Source organism: Loxodonta africana, chromosome 16 (genome assembly GCF_030014295.1).
Source record: "Loxodonta africana isolate mLoxAfr1 chromosome 16, mLoxAfr1.hap2, whole genome shotgun sequence".
Lineage (NCBI taxonomy): Eukaryota > Metazoa > Chordata > Mammalia > Proboscidea > Elephantidae > Loxodonta > Loxodonta africana.
Window position 1 is genome coordinate 36206129 of NC_087357.1, and position 16291 is coordinate 36222419.

Consider the following 16291-nt stretch of genomic DNA (forward strand, 5'->3'; position numbering starts at 1 on the left):
CTTTTTTATCAATTCTAACACCAGCCATCTCTCTTACAGCACTCTCTACTTCTCTGCTGGGTTTGATAATTCGTTGCAATGGCCACACAGAACTCACAGACCATAGGGGTTTATTAGGGAAGTAACAGGTTACAATTCAGGATCAGGATCAACTTAGAAGTTAACAGGAAAGGCTCAGGATATGGTTCTTCAATCAGGACAGTTTCTCTCAGCCGTACCAGCAGACAGGCCTCTCTCTCGGCCTTTGGCCCCTGCTCTCAGGCTGGCCTCTGCCTTGCTCAGGGGCAAGTGCTACAAAGCTCTTTAGCTCCCCTGATAAGTGCCCAGAGGCATTTCACTCTGCCAGGAAGCCTCCTGCCCAAAGGCATTCAGCTCTTTACTCCATGGGTCAGTGAGCCTAGCCTGCAGGTCCCCATGCTGCTGCCATCTCATGCCATCTTCAGTGTTACAACCCTCTCTGTCTCCTGGGTCTAGGAGATTCTCAGCACAGGGACCCTGGATCCAAAGGATGCTCTCTGCTCCCAGCTCTTCTTCTCAATGGTAGTAAGGTCCCCTCCAACCTTTGGGATTGGCTGTCTTTAAGCCTAATGGGACATTAAAACTGACCAATCCCCAACAAGGGTTCCATGCACCTTATTTGCATGGTCCCACCCCCACAAGGGTTCCATGCTCCTTACTTGCATTAGCAAAACTGTCCAAGCCCCTTGGTGGGCCACATGCACCTTATTTGCATAGTCCCACCCAGTCACTTTGTGGGAGTTACAAGACCATGGCTATAAGGGCCGTATAATAGCAACCCACTGCACCACAGTCGTTGAGCAGAAGACATTTGCAGCACCCAGGGATCAACTAACATCCCCAGGTGACTATTACATGCTGGCACCATGCAGGGGACTTTCCATGCATCATTTTATTTGTCCCTCACAATATCTACTGAGGAAGTTCTATTTTACCAACAAGGAAGTTGAGGGTCAGGGTGGTTAAGTGCTTGCTCAAGGTCACACAGCTAGTAAGTTGTTGGTATTGGAGCCTGGCTTTTTCTGCCTCTTGCACCATTACTGCCCTACACTGCCTGGCCCTGACGGGGCTGGTTCTTCACCTTTCTCAGTCAGCAGCAGCAGAACCTTTTGATGCTGGGGTCTGGAGGAGGAAAAGGGGGAAGGAAAAGGCCCCAGCTTGCTCGACCATGGCCCAACTAGGTCATCCTGGACTTCAAAAGACATCCTGTCCCACCCTTGGGGCTGTAATATGCTGACTTTTCTTCTGCCTCATCTGCCATCCCTTGTGTCTAGATCACACGAAGTGGGTCTATGTCTTTTGCCTCTCTGTGTCCCATCCACACTCCACGTTGTGCCTTGCACACAGTAGGTGCTCCATAAACATGTGTTGAATATTAAGAGGAGTGGCCCTCACCTGCCTCCACTACCACTGCAAGGCCAGGCCCATGGGAAGACAGAAGCCCTGGAAACATTCAGGAGGGCTAGGGGTCAGGGGTCAGGGGACTCCTAGGAGACACCTCCCCAGGGTGCCCTCCCCACCAAATGCTGGAAGAAAAGGCCTCAGGCTAGGCTTTCAAGGAGTTCCCCTTCCCAAGCCTCTCGTCCAAGGCTCCTCCCAGGAGAAAGCCAATGGAAGATGGGCCCAGAGAGGAGGGAAAGACAATGGACATGTAGTTCCTGAAAGTCACCTCATCTCTGAGGCTTCCCTGGACACCCTCCTCACATTGTTGTCATTCATTGATGTTGAGTCAACCCCGGACTCATGGTGACCCCATACACACTGGAACAAAATGATGCCTGGTTCTGCACCATCTCCATTATTGGTTGAGGACTGGACCATTGTGATCCATAGGGTTTTCATTGGCTGATTTGCAGAAGTAGATTGCCAGGCCCCTCTTCCTAGTCTGTCTTAGTCTGGAAAATCTGCTGAAACCAGTTCAGCATCATAGCATCCCACAAGCCTCCACGGACAGACAGATGGTGGCTGTGCATGATATGCATCGGCCATGAATCAAACCCAGGTCTTCCACAGGAACAGCAAAAATTCTACCACTGAGCCACATAAAAAACCAAAACTCGTTGCCAACAAGTCGATTCTGACTCAAAGAGACCCTGTAGGATGCAGGAGAACTGCCCCATAGGGTTTCCAAGGAGCAGCTGGTGGATTCTAACTGCCAACCTTTCACTTAGCAGCCAAGCTCTTTACCACTGCGCCACCAGACGTCCACATAGACACCGGCAATTCCTTCCTCCTCCTACAGTGTTTCCTACCCTGGGTGGAATTTATCTTAAGGCAGGGTGGCTAAACCCTAGACTTTGGAGCTCAACAGCTGGATTCAAACCCTGCCTCCTTCGTTATGAGCTGTGTGACCAAGGGCCGGTTACTTCACTTCTTTGAGCCCTCCAAAGCCATTAGGCCTTTAATCTCAAAATCCATACCTCCTGGTTGTATCTGATCTTTTATTCTGGAACCAGACTATCTGGGTTCAGATCCTGGTCCTTACTTAACCTCTCTGCCTCAGTACCCTTATCTCTGTAGTGGGGATTATAATAGCTAGTACTCACCTTGCTGCATTATTTTGAGAATTAAATGAGGTGATTTGTTTGATTGACTTAGAACAGACCCTGGCACACAGTAGGCACCAAATTAGTATTAGCCGTCATTAGAAATACTAGTTAACAAGATTGTGAAGTGTGGCGCATGTCCCTGGCACACAACAAGAGCTCACTAAATAGCTATGATTATCTTCGCCCCCACCAGGTTTGCCCTCTCTAGAGGTGGATTCTGGGTCTTATCTATCTCTGATTCCCCAACAACCAGCAGGGTGCCTGGCACCAAACTCAATAAACGCTTGAGGACTGAGAGTGAAGAAATGTCTGCCTGGACTAGGACAGTGTGGGCAGCCAGAGGGAGAAGGGAAAACGGAGGTGTCAGGGAAGAGAAACCAGAGCTGAGGGGGAAAGGCCTAGGCAAAGAGATAAACCAGTGAAGTGAGTGAGAAAAGGAACAGGAGAGGCTGTGGGGAGATAAGGAGGAAGAATGGAGAAGGCGAGGGGTGAGGAAAATGGCCAGGGAGGTGAGGGAACCCCGGGGAGAGGCCTAAGGCGAGGCCAAGGCTGTGGCTGGGGAGCCGGTGTGCTGCATAGACGAGCACTACCGGGTGGTGGGCGGGACTCGCGGGAACCGGGCGGGAGGGGCTGAGGGGGCTCCACCCTGCCCCCCCTTGGGGCGGGGGCACCAGACGGCTGGAGATTGGCTGGGGCGCGCGGCGAGGCCGGGGCAGGAGCCGCGAGGTGGGAGGCGCCGGGATCACTCGGTGCGCGGGTGAGCCGACCGAAGGCTGGCCACCCACTTGGGCGACCTCAGCGGCAGCGGCTGCAGGGAAGCGTCTGCGTCGGGGCGCACTCCGCGGCACCTGGGGGCGCTGCGCACCGAGCGCCGGGGCCATGCAGGTGGCGGCTGGGAGCACGCGGGCGGCCGCGCTGGCGCTGCTGCTGGGGGCGCTGCACGCGGCGCCGGCGCGCGGCCAGGAGTACGACTACTACGGCTGGCAGGCCGAGCCGCTGCACGGCCGCTCGTACTCCAAGCCGCCGCAGTGCCTCGACATCCCCGCCGACCTGCCGCTCTGCCACACGGTGGGCTACAAGCGCATGCGGCTGCCCAACCTGCTAGAGCACGAGAGCCTGGCCGAGGTGAAGCAGCAGGCGAGCAGCTGGCTGCCGCTCCTGGCGAAGCGCTGCCACTCGGACACGCAGGTCTTCCTCTGCTCGCTCTTCGCGCCCGTCTGCCTGGACCGACCCATCTACCCCTGCCGCTCGCTGTGCGAGGCGGTGCGCGCCGGCTGCGCGCCGCTCATGGAGGCCTACGGCTTCCCCTGGCCCGAGATGCTGCACTGCCACAAGTTCCCCCTGGACAACGACCTCTGCATCGCTGTGCAGTACGGCCACCTGCCCGCCACTGCGCCTCCAGGTAGCGCCGCCGCCGCCCCCACGCGCTCCGACGGTCCTGGGCGCCTGCGAGCTGGCTCTGAGCCTTCACGCAGCCCCGGACAGATGCCGTCCCCTCTAGCCCCTTAGCGCAACTCTGTGAGCTCTGGATAGGTGCCCACCCCCTACACACACACACACACACGTCTTAGCCCAGCCCTGCGTGGCCCGAGAATTGTCCCTGCAGTCTTCCCGCGGTCCCACCTCCCCACGGACCGATACTCTAGTAGTGCCTCCCTGCGCCTCTGAACGTTCCCACTGGTTCTCCCTACTCCACCTCCGTTCCTGCAGACCCCTGACGTCCCTCGCAGCGCCCACCTCCCCAAACCGCTGGCATCCCTAGGACGCTCCTAATCTGCCTCCCTCCCCAAACCTGGGGCGTCCTGATAAATGCCTTCTCGCTTCCCTCAGCCCGACAATGTGGTGATCGCTGAACAGTGCCTTTCACCTCCCCCATACCCCGGACCAGGGCACTAAGGCAGGCATCGCCTCCACTCCAGATTGGGGGCTTTGCAGGAGGAGGGGAGGGCAGAGGAAGGCAGGAGAAGACAGAGCAAAAGACAGGGGGCTAAACATGCGCTTGGGCTATTGCTCCCCTCCGATCTCTGCGCCAGGAACTTCTCCCACCTTCTTCCCAGTTTCCTGGGCTGGGAACCCTTTGGGCAAGCCTCTGTGTGGAGAAAGAGCCAATTAGCCAGACTCTGCCCCTAACAGACTTGAGAGGAGTTGCTTAACTTTTCTGAGCCTCGGTTTCCCTATCTGTAAAATAGAAAGCCATCTAGGGTTCCCAAAACCTCAAAAATCCTGCCCTTGCCCCCAGTCCCCTTACCCCATTTCTCTCCTGTCTCAGCCTCCCTCTCTCTGGGCTCCTCCACGGGCTCCTCTGGAGCCCCAACTGGCCAGGTAAGCTCCAGACAGGACGGTAAATGGGTGCACCGAGTAGGAAAGCGTCACCTGGGCAATTAATGTGGGAGTCTAAACACTCCAATGCAGAGACTCCCCCAAGGGGCAGCACCACTCCCTCTTTTTCATATCCTCTATGCTCCCTGCTCCCCAAAAAGTAACTAGACTCAGTTGCCGATGGGTGGCCCATACCATTCACCCCCCGCCAATACCTGATCCCACCCCTCAGGGCTAAGCTAACCTCACCCATACACTCTGCCCAGGCTACCCACTTCTACCCAAGCCATGCCATCTCTGAAAGCTGCTGTTGGGTGCCAGTTCTGTGACTGGGGAGGGTTGGGACCTACTCAACCCCAACCCTCCCCAGTCGAAAATCAGAGAGGGAGGGGCAGTTGAGGCAGTGTCATCACAGTCCCCAGCAAAGATCCATGCAGGGGGCTCCATTCCAGTGGGCATGGAAATCCCACTTGACCCTGCCCTCTGCCCTCCCCAACCTCTTTGAGCCTTCCTTTCCCCAGTGATGGGGGCCCACCGGGAGGCAGAGACAAAGGAGATGCTGAGCAGAGATCAGGCAAGGTTGGGTGTGGTGGCCTGAGGACCAGAGACAGCCTGAAGAAGTGTCTGTGTGGCCAACAGATAAAACTCAAAATATATCTTGTAAGAATTAAGAATTCTGGCTTCCTTTGAAAAATCAGCAGTTCTGGCAATGCTAATCTGCCCACTTGAGGGAAGGGAGGCCCTGCCCAGCCAGCTCGACTTGTTCACCTACCTGCCTGACCTTGTCAGCATTTGTTTTCCTAGAAAGACTCTGCAGACACCCCCACCCCAGCGCCAGACCAGGAGTCCCCAGCCTGGTTCTCAAGCTTTACAGAGTTGGGTAATGACTCGGGGCCTCAGTTTCCCTTTCTCTAAAATGAGAATATAACACCTACTTGCCAGGCTGAGGACAGAATGAGATAAAATTTAGAATACAAGGCACAGGATGGTTGTGGCTGCCAGTTGCGAGTGCCCACCTGGGCAGCTTTGTCCCTGCACCACTCAGTGAGCAGGTGATGGTGGTGTTCCCATCATCCTCCTTTACTGATGAGGAAGTGAAGGACTGGGGGAGGTGGGGGTGACTGGTATGTGGGGAAGCCTGCATCCCAAGTGGACCCTTGGACTCAGGTCCCCTCAACTTCCCGAACCCACCCCGCCTTCTCTCCTCAGTGACCAAGATCTGCGCCCAGTGTGAGATGGAGCACAGTGCCGACGGCCTCATGGAGCAGATGTGCTCCAGTGACTTTGGTGAGTGTGGGCCTGAGCGGCCACCCCACACACCCAGCCCCTCCTCCTTGACACACCCAATCAGACAGTGCCCAAGTCCACCACAGTGAATCCCCACCGTTTCTGCATCATGGGCCCCTTCTAGAATCTGATGACAACCAGAAAGCTTCTCCCCAGAGAAGTGCACCTCTTTTTAAATACATATACTGTGGTAAAATGTACATAAAGTTCACCATTTTAAAGTACCATTTAGTATATTCACAGTGTTGTGCAACCACCGGCATCATCTAGTTCCAGAACATTCTTATCACTCTAAAAGGGAGTCCTGTGCCCATTAAGCAGTCACTCCCCATTTCCCCCTCACCCACCCCCTGGCACCCACTAATCTGCTTTCTGTCTGTTTTTGCTCATCATCACAGGGGCTTCAAGGGCCCCCTCAAGGCCATGGTCATAGACTTTAGAAACCACTCCCGGGCAGGGCTCCTGCAGCCGTCCCTGGGCTCTGTCTAGAGGTGCCTCGAAGCTGCTTTTGTCTCTTTAGGGGATGTAGGCTTAGCCTAGTGATGGATGGGGGCTGTCGGGGGAGAGATAGGCTCCAAGATGGAAGGTACAACATCCTCACCTCTAGCCACCTCTGCCAAGTACCTAGCACACCTCTGGCTAGGGAACTGTGGTCACCTGTCCCTAAAACTTCATCCTGGAGCTTCCTCTTCCTGGGACAGCTGAGCCAACAGTCCAATCAGGCCTGGTGTGTACATGGACCACACAGTCCAGCATGTGATCTCTGCCAAGTCAGCTCCCTGTACGGTGTCTTAGCCTTCCTGTGTATAAAAAAAGAGATACTTCAGGGTGTCTTTTATGAAGTTAGTCGGTTTGGAAAGAGAATACTGCTATTGCACGGTGTGTAGGGGTTGTGTGGAGGGTATCAGAGAGAAAGAGAAGGGAGGAGAGAGAAAGAGATTTTATGAAACTTTCCTGAGTGGGCAAAGTTATTCTGTCTTCTCCTTGGCCACTCCAGAACTGGGGCCCAGAGGCCTGAAGAAGGGGGACACTAGCCCAAGTGACTGGCTGAACCCAGAACTTCCCATCCCGAACCATACCAGGCTCTCTGCCACCACCTCAGAGTAGCCTGGACTGTGACTCTCTGGCCACAAGCCTTGCCTTCAACCACCTCCCCTCAGTACTCTCCCTACACACACATACACTCACACACTCTACACAAACCACAGACACGCTCTCCTACACACACGCACACACACACAGTCTGCATATACCACAGACATGCTCATACACACACACACTACACATACCACAGACAACACACACACACTCTACATATGCCACAGACATGCTTTCCTACACGCACATACACACTCTACACATACCACAGACATGCTGTCAAACACACACACTCTACACATACCACTGACATGCTTTCCTACACACACACCTACTCTACACATACCACAAACATGCTGTCATACACACACACTCTACACATACCATAGACATGCTTTCCTACACTCTCTACACATACTACAGACATGCTTTCCTACACACACACACACACTCTACACATACCACAGACATGCTGTCATACACACACACTCTACACATACCATAGACATGCTTTCCTACACACACTCTCTACACATACTACAGACATGCTTTCCTACACACACACACACTACACATACCACAGACATGCTGTCATACACACACACTCTACACATACCATACACATGCTTTCCTACACACACTCTACACATACCACAGACATGCTTTCCTACACACACACACTCTACACATACCACAGACATGCTGTCATACACACACACTCTACAGATACCACAGACATGCTGTCATACACACACACACTCTACACATACCACCGACATGCTTTCCTACACACACACACACACACACACACTGTACACATACCACAGACATGCTCTCATACACATACACACACACATACTCTACACATACCACAGACATGCTCTCATCCACACGTACACACAAGCACACCATACATACAGACTCTCTCACACACACACACACACTACAGTGGTGTGTTGGAGCTGGTGCACACCCACAAGAGCGGATGATGTATACCCACCTCTGTGTTCACTGAGGTGACTGGCAGTAGTGGGAGTTTTACCCCAGGGGTAAACACTATAGATTATGGCTCTCTCTGCCCTAGAGTTAGGTGTTAAACATTTACCAGCCCACCTCTGCTCAAATCAGACTCACACCACACACCCCATATGGACTCCAAACCACACACACACGCAGAGTCAGAAATCCAAGCCAAAAGCATCCCTAGACTTCGGTCCACTGCAAGCCCACAATGCAGACAGGTCACTGCCTCTCCAAACCTCACTCTCCCTCTCCTGTACATCGAGGGCAGAATGAGAGAATGCCCGTGAGAGCCCAGCACATGAGAGGAGGTGCATAAACAGTAAAATATACACTACACGCTCACCATTCCCAAGCCCCCAGAGCACAGGTCCCGCACCTGTGGTGCCAGCATCCCCAGCTTGCCCTATCCCTCCCTCCCACAGTGGTCAAAATGCGCATCAAGGAGATCAAGATAGAGAATGGGGACCGGAAGCTGATTGGAGCCCAGAAGAAGAAGAAGCTGCTCAAGCCAGGGCCCCTGAAGCGCAAGGACACCAAGCGGCTGGTGCTGCACATGAAGAACGGCGCGGGCTGCCCCTGCCCACAGCTGGACAGCCTGGCAGGCAGTTTCCTGGTCATGGGCCGCAAAGTGGAAGGACAGCTGCTGCTCATGGCCGTCTACCGCTGGGACAAGAAGAACAAAGAGATGAAGTTTGCGGTCAAATTCATGTTCTCCTACCCCTGCTCCCTCTACTACCCCTTCTTTTATGGGGCCGCAGAACCCCACTGAAGGGCACTCCTCCCTGCCCCTGCAGCCAGCTGTGCCTTGCCCTCTGCCCGCACCCCGGGATGTGCTCTGTCCTCCTCCCTCACCAGCCCTACCCCACCCCCAGGCTGATCCACAGGCCCTAAGGGGTGGGCGTGGAGCCAGGGCTCTGCTCCCTGACCAAGGTATCCCTGGGTCTTGAGTGTCTTAAGGACAGAACTTTTTCATTTGGGGGAAACTCCAGGGTCTCAGAAAGTAGACAGAGGAGAGAGTGAGAGAAGGGTGTGTGTGTGGGGGGGGCTCTGAGCAGCCTGAGGAGGAAGTTTCCAGAGAAAATGGGTGGTGTCCAGTCCCCTCTGTTGGTGGTGGGACCTTGCCTCAGAGAGGAGGGTCTTAATATTAGGCTGAGCTACTTGGGACAGTTACCCTCCCCCACTGCCGCTTTGTGTGCCTTAATAGTAGCCTTCCAAAGGAAAGGAGCTGTGGTCACAAAACCCTCCAGCCATACCCCCTGCCTTTCCCATCTCTACCCATTTCCTCACCTCGAGGCCTGGAGTTCGGTGACTCTAGATCCGGCCTCTGAGCAGACTCCCCTTTCATGGGATCGCTACTTGGATTCGTTCCTCAGCCTCTGCACCCACTCTTACCCTGATGACAAGTAAATTATTGCTACTGCTACGAGGCCATAGTACTAGACACCCGATGCAGGTGGGGGTCAGGTTTTGTTTTTTGAAATTTTTAATTAAATGGAAGAAACCAACAGTTGGTATTGACCAGGTGATTTCTTTGTCATTTGGTTTCCAAGAGGGGGGAAGAGGAAGGTTTAGAATGGACTACTAGAAAGAGGCCCTTATCTTAGCCCACCACCTGTCCACATAGACACACTTGGAGTGCCTAAGGATAGCAATGCCCCCTGGGTTTGTAGGGTTCTCAGAGAGCAGAGTGAGGGATGGAAGATTGTCCCTTTGTTCGAGGAGCTGCCAAGGAGGAATAGAGGGCCGAGTCCCTCAGCCCTCTCCCACGGTCAGACGACTGCCATGATCCTGCAGCATCTCCCACAGCTATGCACTGCCTGGTCCCAGCAGCCCAGGAAGCCTGGGCCACGGGGACTGCTCTGAAGACCCAGAGGCCTAAGCAGTGTCACTGCTACCCCCTACAGCTTTCAAACACCTCTGGGCACTGGTCCTGACCCACAGGAGATAGGATGGTGTACAGCCACGCTTCTCTAAGTGTGGTCCCTGGACCAGCAGCATTGGCATCACCTGGAGACTTGTTAGAAATGCAGCATCTTAGCCGCCACCCCAGACCCATCATATAGAATCTGCATTTTAACGTGAACAGGAGAATCATCTAGGGAGCTTTACAAAGCACTGGGCCTCACCCAAGGACAATTACACCAGAATCATTCCTAGGCAACCCCCAAACCGACCCAAACCCATTGCCGTCCAGTCAATTCTGACTGACCCACCAACCATATAGGACAGAATAAAAGTGCCCCAAAGGGTTTCCAAGGAGTGGCTGGTGGATTCTAACTGCTGACCTTAACAGCTGAGCTCTTAAACTCTGCACCACCAGGGCTCCAGAAGTCAGTATTTTCAGATGCTCCACAGTGTGACGTACAGCCAGGGTTAAGAACTACTGTCTAGATAAGCTAACAGCTGAGGCAGGAAGAGGGTGAGGGGCTTGGTCCTGCACACTGGGGGAGGGGGCTAAGATGCCTAAGGGGGGTCCTTGGGGGGAGGACTCAGAGACACTGGAAGCTGCTGCCTTGAGGTGGTGAAGCAGGGAGGGGAGAAGGCTTGCAATGGGAGCAAGAGGTTGCTACCACTCAAATGTTTGGCATTTTGGGAGGGGTGGCACCAGGAAAGAGTTTTGGAGGGGAGAGGCAGCGGATGTTAAGGGGCAGGACAGATGTACCCAGAGCAGGGGGTCAGAGCCCAGAGGGGCTGACCTCACCAGGAGGGGTGAAGCTGGGATGCCAGGGCCTGTCTGAAGGTCTGCTGCTCCTCCAAGACAAAGGAGCCTCATTCTCTTGAGGTGAGGAAAACCTTAGCCTCAGCAGCTGCCTCAGAGAATGGAGGGAGAGGGCGCCTCCAGAAAAGCCAGAGGGCCTGAATTCTTTTGTGGGGCCAGTGTGAACTGTGCTCCCCTGAGGTCTAGCTAACAGGTGGTCTGACCATCTGCCCATAAACCACCCCCTGGACAGTCAGGTGGCCTCACCACAGGTCAGGTGTGGCAGAAGACTACTTGTTCCTCCTCGACTGTGAGGAAGCTACTACCACCCACCCTCATCCAAACCCTGCCCAGCTCACCTGGCTCCCTGAATCTACTCCTTGTCTCCCAGCCTCCTACTCTGACCAAATATTTACAGACACTTCTATGGTCAACCAGGACCTGGAGTTCTTTTTCCACTGAACGCACAGGATACCAGGCCGTCTTCTGGCTCGAGTACAATGCCAATCTCTGTCAGGTGCTGGCAGCCAATAAAAGGAAGTGGGGCAGGGAGGGTGCTCCCTTTACCCATCCCATGAAGACCCAGTAAGACACTCCTTACCCACCTCACCCCCACAAAGGCGTGGGGACCCTGTTCTGTAATATCTGCTCTGACCCCTGACATCTGTCAGATCCCCCAGGAATCTCTTTCCTGGGGCCAGAAAAGAATCCTCACAAAGACCAGGGAGGCCCTGCCAGGCCTGAGCCCCACCCTTTATCTCCTTCAGTCATAAAACCCTTCTTTCCACCTCACTGCACGTGGACCTGGAGACCCGCAGCTGGTGCTGCCCAGAGAGGACACTCCAGGCTGAGTGTATCAGTAAAGGCCTACATCAGACTGCACAGACCAGAAACCCCTAATAACAGTGCGGGCTTCTCCCCATGAGAGGGCTGGAGGCGGGCTGCCCAGGGCTGCTGCAGCTCCCCCTCCAGGCCTGCCATGTCCGACACTGTCTTTCTGCTCTGTGGCTTCTGTTCTCATGGTTACAAGATGGTGTCGCTCCCAACTTCTCAGCCGCATTCCAGGCAGAAGCACACCAGCTGCCTGTGCCCCTTTTAATGAGGAAAATAGTAATTTCCCAACAAATTCCACCTGGTAGATTTCCACGTCCCTCTCACTGGCCAGAACTACATCACAGGGCCACCCCACGGTGCAAGAGAGCAGGCGAAATCAAGTTTCTTAGTTGAGTACAAAGTCAAGTTCTGCTAATTAGGAAGAGGAAGGATTTGGGGTAGCCAACTTGCACTGAGGATCAGGGTAAGAGGAGGCAGTATAGACCAGTGCTGGGTTCCAGTCCTGTGACTTAGTGACTGTGACACTGAGAACATTCCTAAACCTATGTGCCCAGCTGTAAAATGGAGTAATAACGTCTACTTCACAGGGTTTCTGAGTATTAAGCAGGAAAATGAATGAAAAGTGCCTGGAAACCACGCCTAACATGTAAAAAAAAAAAAAACATGTAGATATTCATTAAATGGCAATTAGCATTTTTATTAACCAGAGGCCTAGACCTGCCATAGTGCCGCCCACAGTGGGTGTTCAGCAAATTAATCAACTAAGAAACACTATTGGCAGGTAGGCAGGGAACAGACAGGTGCATCTTGCCTAAAAGCCAGAATCATGACATTCAGAAGAGAACCTACATTTGGGGTTTTGGCCTCAAAAAACACACCCCTAGGTGGTATGTGGAGCCCTGGTGGCGCAGTGGTTAAGAGCTATGGCTGCTAACCAAAAGGTCGGCAGTTTGAATCCACTGGTCACTCTTTGGAATCCCTACGGGGCAGTTCTACCCTGTCCTATAGGGTTTCTATGAGTTGGAATCAACTCAATGGCAACAGGTTTAGGTAGTACGTTAAGTCCATATTGGGAGAAGACATGTAATAAAAACCAATAATTACCAGGCACGTGCATTCTAACTTAAATCTTCCAATAGCCCTTTGAGGTAGACACTATTATTATCTGTTTTAATGATGAAGTGGGTGATGCTCAGAGAGGTTAAGTAACTTGCTGGTCACACAGTCTGTACGTGGTGGTTCCAGGATTTGACCCCATGCTCTTAAGCCCTACACTACTATATGCAGGGGGCAAAGCCCCGCAGGAGCAGGGGTGCAGGCAGCATGCTTCTGCCACCTTGCCTCACAGAAGACTTCTGGGAGCCAAGCTCCCATCCTACTCCAAGGGCCCAGACAGAGGCAGCGGGGCCAGCTTCCCACAGTGCCTTTTCTCCTGACCACCAGAGACAGCCCACCAGCCGCCCCACCAGCATCCAGCCTCTGGTCCTCACAAAGGAGGCTCACAACCCACAACTGTTCAGTTGGCTGTAATCCTGGCTAAAGTTCACTCTTTGGGAAATCCAACATAGGGGGTGGTTGCTGCTGGAATGTGTGTGGCTGGGACCCAGTGTCCCAGCCCAGACAGCAGGCTCTGCTGGGGCTGTGAAGAAAGCAGGCAGCCAGGGGCCTCGGGAATCCCCAGCCCCCAGCTGTGCCAGAGAATGGAATGTGCTGCTCCAGGGTGTTGAAACAGGCCCAGCCAAAGGGGGGCGGTGAGGTGGCTGGGAGCTGGGGGAGCTCCTGCCACAAGGCTGCCTCTGTTCCCCTGGAAGCTGAGCCCACTTGGCTAGGGTAGGAGGGATGGGGAGGGGCACACAGGGGAGGGAGGCTGTGCTTAGGGGCAGCCCCTCCTGTTATCTCAGTGGCTCAGAAGCTCCTGGGGCTAGTGGGGACCAGGCAGAACAGAGGGTAGGGTGACAGCCAGGACTGCTATGTTCATCCTAAATTTCTCTCATGAGGCATCTATAAGCATATGTGGCACAATTCACATCCTGGCTCCACCACTTACTAGCTATGTAACTTGGACAGGTTACTTAGTCTCCCCAAGCCTCCATTTACTCATCTGTAAAATGGAGTTAATAACAGAGCCTAGCTTTGGGGGTTGCCATGAGGTTTAAATGAGATCATGCACTCAGCATGCTGCCTGGCACAAAAAAGAGGACTAAACCTGTTGCCGTCAAGTTGATTCTGACTAATAGCGACCTTATAGGACAGAGTAGAACTGCCCCATTGGGTTTCCAAGGTGTGCCTGATGGATTCAAACTGCCGACCTTTTGGTTAGCAGCCTTAGCTCTTAACCACTGTGCCACCAGGGTTTCCAAGAGCTCAATAAATGTAGGTATCACCATTATTTTCAGGGCCACCAGCTGTAGGATGGATGCTGGAGCCAAAGCCCCTCAAAAGGGTGCCTCAAAGCTTCCCAGGAGACCAGAGGATGCAAATGGAGCTTCCTTTGGCTTCAGCCCAAGGATCAGGTGGTCAAGGGCCACAAGTCCTGAAGACCCCAAAAACCACTGCCAGGTGCATGTCCCCTGGGGCCCACAAACAGAATCAACAGAGGCCTGAGCCCCAAGCCAGGTACTCACAGCTCCAGCAGGTTCCAGGGCTGTAGCAGAACCTGCCAAAGCCATCCTCTCCCACTGGGTGCCTCAGAGCAAATGGGGCACACATCTTTTTTTTTTTTCTTTTTGCAGCAACTGTTCTTTATGCATATAGGGAGACCATTCTGAGTCTTTTTTTTTAATTGTGCTTTAAGTGAAAGTTTACAAGTCAGTCTCTCACACAAAAACTTACATACACCTTGCTACATACTCCCAATTACTCTCCCCCTAATGATAAAGCCTGCTCCCTCCCACCACTCTTTTCATGTCCATTTCCCAGCTTCTAACCCTCTCTACCCTCTCATCTCCCCTCCAGGCAGGAGATGTCAATATAGTCTCAAGTGTCCGCCTGATCCAAGCTCACCCCTCACCAGTATCCCTCTCCAACCCATTGTCCAGTCCAATCCCTGTCTGAAGAGTTGGCTTTGGGAATGGCTCCTGTCCTGGGCCAACAGAAGGTCTGGGGGCCATGACCACCGGGGTCCTTCTAGTCTCAGTTAGACCATTAAGTCTGGTCTTTTTACAAGAATTTGGGGTCTGCATCCCACTGTTCTCCTGCTCCCTCAGGGGTTCTCTGTTGTGTTTCCTGTCAGGGCGGTCATCGGTTGTAGCCAGGCACCATCTAGCTCTTCTGGTCTTAGGCTGATGTAGTCTCTGGTTTACGTGACCCTTTCTATCTTTTGGGCTCGTAATTATCTTGTGTCCTTGGTGTTCTTCATTCTCCTCTGATCCAGGTGGATTGAGACCAACTGATCCATCTTAGATGGCCGCTTGCTAGCATTTGAGATCCCAGATGCCACTCTCCAAAGTGGGATGCAGAATGTTTTCTTAATAGATTTTATTATGTCAGTTGACTCACATGTCCCCTGAAACCATGGTCCCCAAACCCCTGCCCCTGCTACGCTGGCCTCTGAAGCATTGTTTATTCAGGAAACTTCTTTGCTTTTCATTTAGTCCAGTTGTGCTGACCTTGCCTGTATTGTGTGCTATCTTTCCTGTCACCTAAAGTAGTTCTTATCTACTATCTAATTAGTGAATTTCCCTCTCCCACCCTCTCTCCCTCCCTCCTCTCATAACCATCAAAGAATATTTTCTTCTCTGTTTAAAACTATTTCTCGAACTCTTATAATAGTGGTTTTATACAATATTTGTTCTTTTGCAACTAATTTCACTCAGCATCATGCTTTCCAGATTCCTCCATGTTATGAAATGTTTCACAGATTCATCACTGTTCTTTATCGATACATAGTATTCCACTATGAATATACCATAATTTATCTATTTATCTGTTGATGAGCACCTTGGTTGCTTCCATCTTTTTGCTATTGTAAACAGTGCTGCAATAAACATGGGTGTGGGCACACATCTTTTAAGGTAGGCATTCAATTCTAGAATGGACAGTTCATCTTCCAGACCATTCCATGTTCGGGCCCTCTCTGCTGTTGACCCTGGCCACTGTGGAGGCACAATTCGACCTTGTCAATCCCTCTGTGGCTTCATTTTCCCAGGGGTACCAGCACTTTAAAGCTGGCTGCCTGCTCATACTGAGCCCCTCACATGCACATCAAGGAGAAAAGGTAGCCCTCAACTTTCCCGTCTGGGAAGCTGCTGACCCACACCCTCTGCCCCGAGTCTCATGCAGGCTGCTCCCGCTGAAGGTCTCCATCTTGTTCCATGCTCCAACACTGTGGAGAAGCTGCATCCTCAGCGGTGTCCGTGTCTCTCCCAGAGCAAGGGCTGTGCTGGGTGACCCGAGCATCCTTCCCGCTGGCCCATCATACAGGCTGCCCTCATGGAAGCCACCCTCCACAGTAACTGAGGTCACA

The 16291-nt window shown here is 53.0% G+C and overlaps 2 protein-coding genes across 4 annotated transcripts in view; one reads left to right on the top strand and one right to left on the bottom strand.

Annotated features, from left to right (window-relative positions):
- ZFYVE27 (zinc finger FYVE-type containing 27) overlaps positions 1-16291 on the bottom strand; it is a 55409-nt gene that overhangs the window by 13290 nt on the left and 25828 nt on the right. The window contains exon 11 of one of the 3 annotated variants that reach the window (XM_064269489.1): positions 6527-6973. The exons of the other annotated variants lie outside the window; for them this stretch is intronic. Coding sequence (XP_064125559.1) covers positions 6945-6973 — 29 coding nt within the window. The 3' untranslated portion in view covers positions 6527-6944. Of the gene's footprint in view, positions 1-6526; positions 6974-16291 lie in introns of those variants that run through there. 3 annotated transcript variants of the gene reach the window in all.
- On the top strand, positions 3350-10552 carry SFRP5 (secreted frizzled related protein 5). Its single transcript, XM_003409190.4, has 3 exons — positions 3350-3969; positions 6096-6173; positions 8717-10552. Exons 1-3 carry the CDS (start codon positions 3447-3449, stop codon positions 9061-9063), a joined length of 948 nt encoding a protein of 315 aa, XP_003409238.1. The 5' UTR covers positions 3350-3446; the 3' UTR covers positions 9064-10552.

Bases quoted from the DNA above. Each gene is read 5' to 3' on its own strand.
- SFRP5 (XM_003409190.4), top strand. From the start codon at position 3,447: ATGCAGGTGGCGGCTGGGAGCACGCGGGCGGCCGCGCTGGCGCTGCTG. The intron at 3,970-6,095 runs GTAGCGCCGCCG...TTCTCTCCTCAG, and splicing joins GCCCGCCACTGCGCCTCCAG to TGACCAAGATCTGCGCCCAG. The intron at 6,174-8,716 runs GTGAGTGTGGGC...TCCCTCCCACAG, and splicing joins GATGTGCTCCAGTGACTTTG to TGGTCAAAATGCGCATCAAG.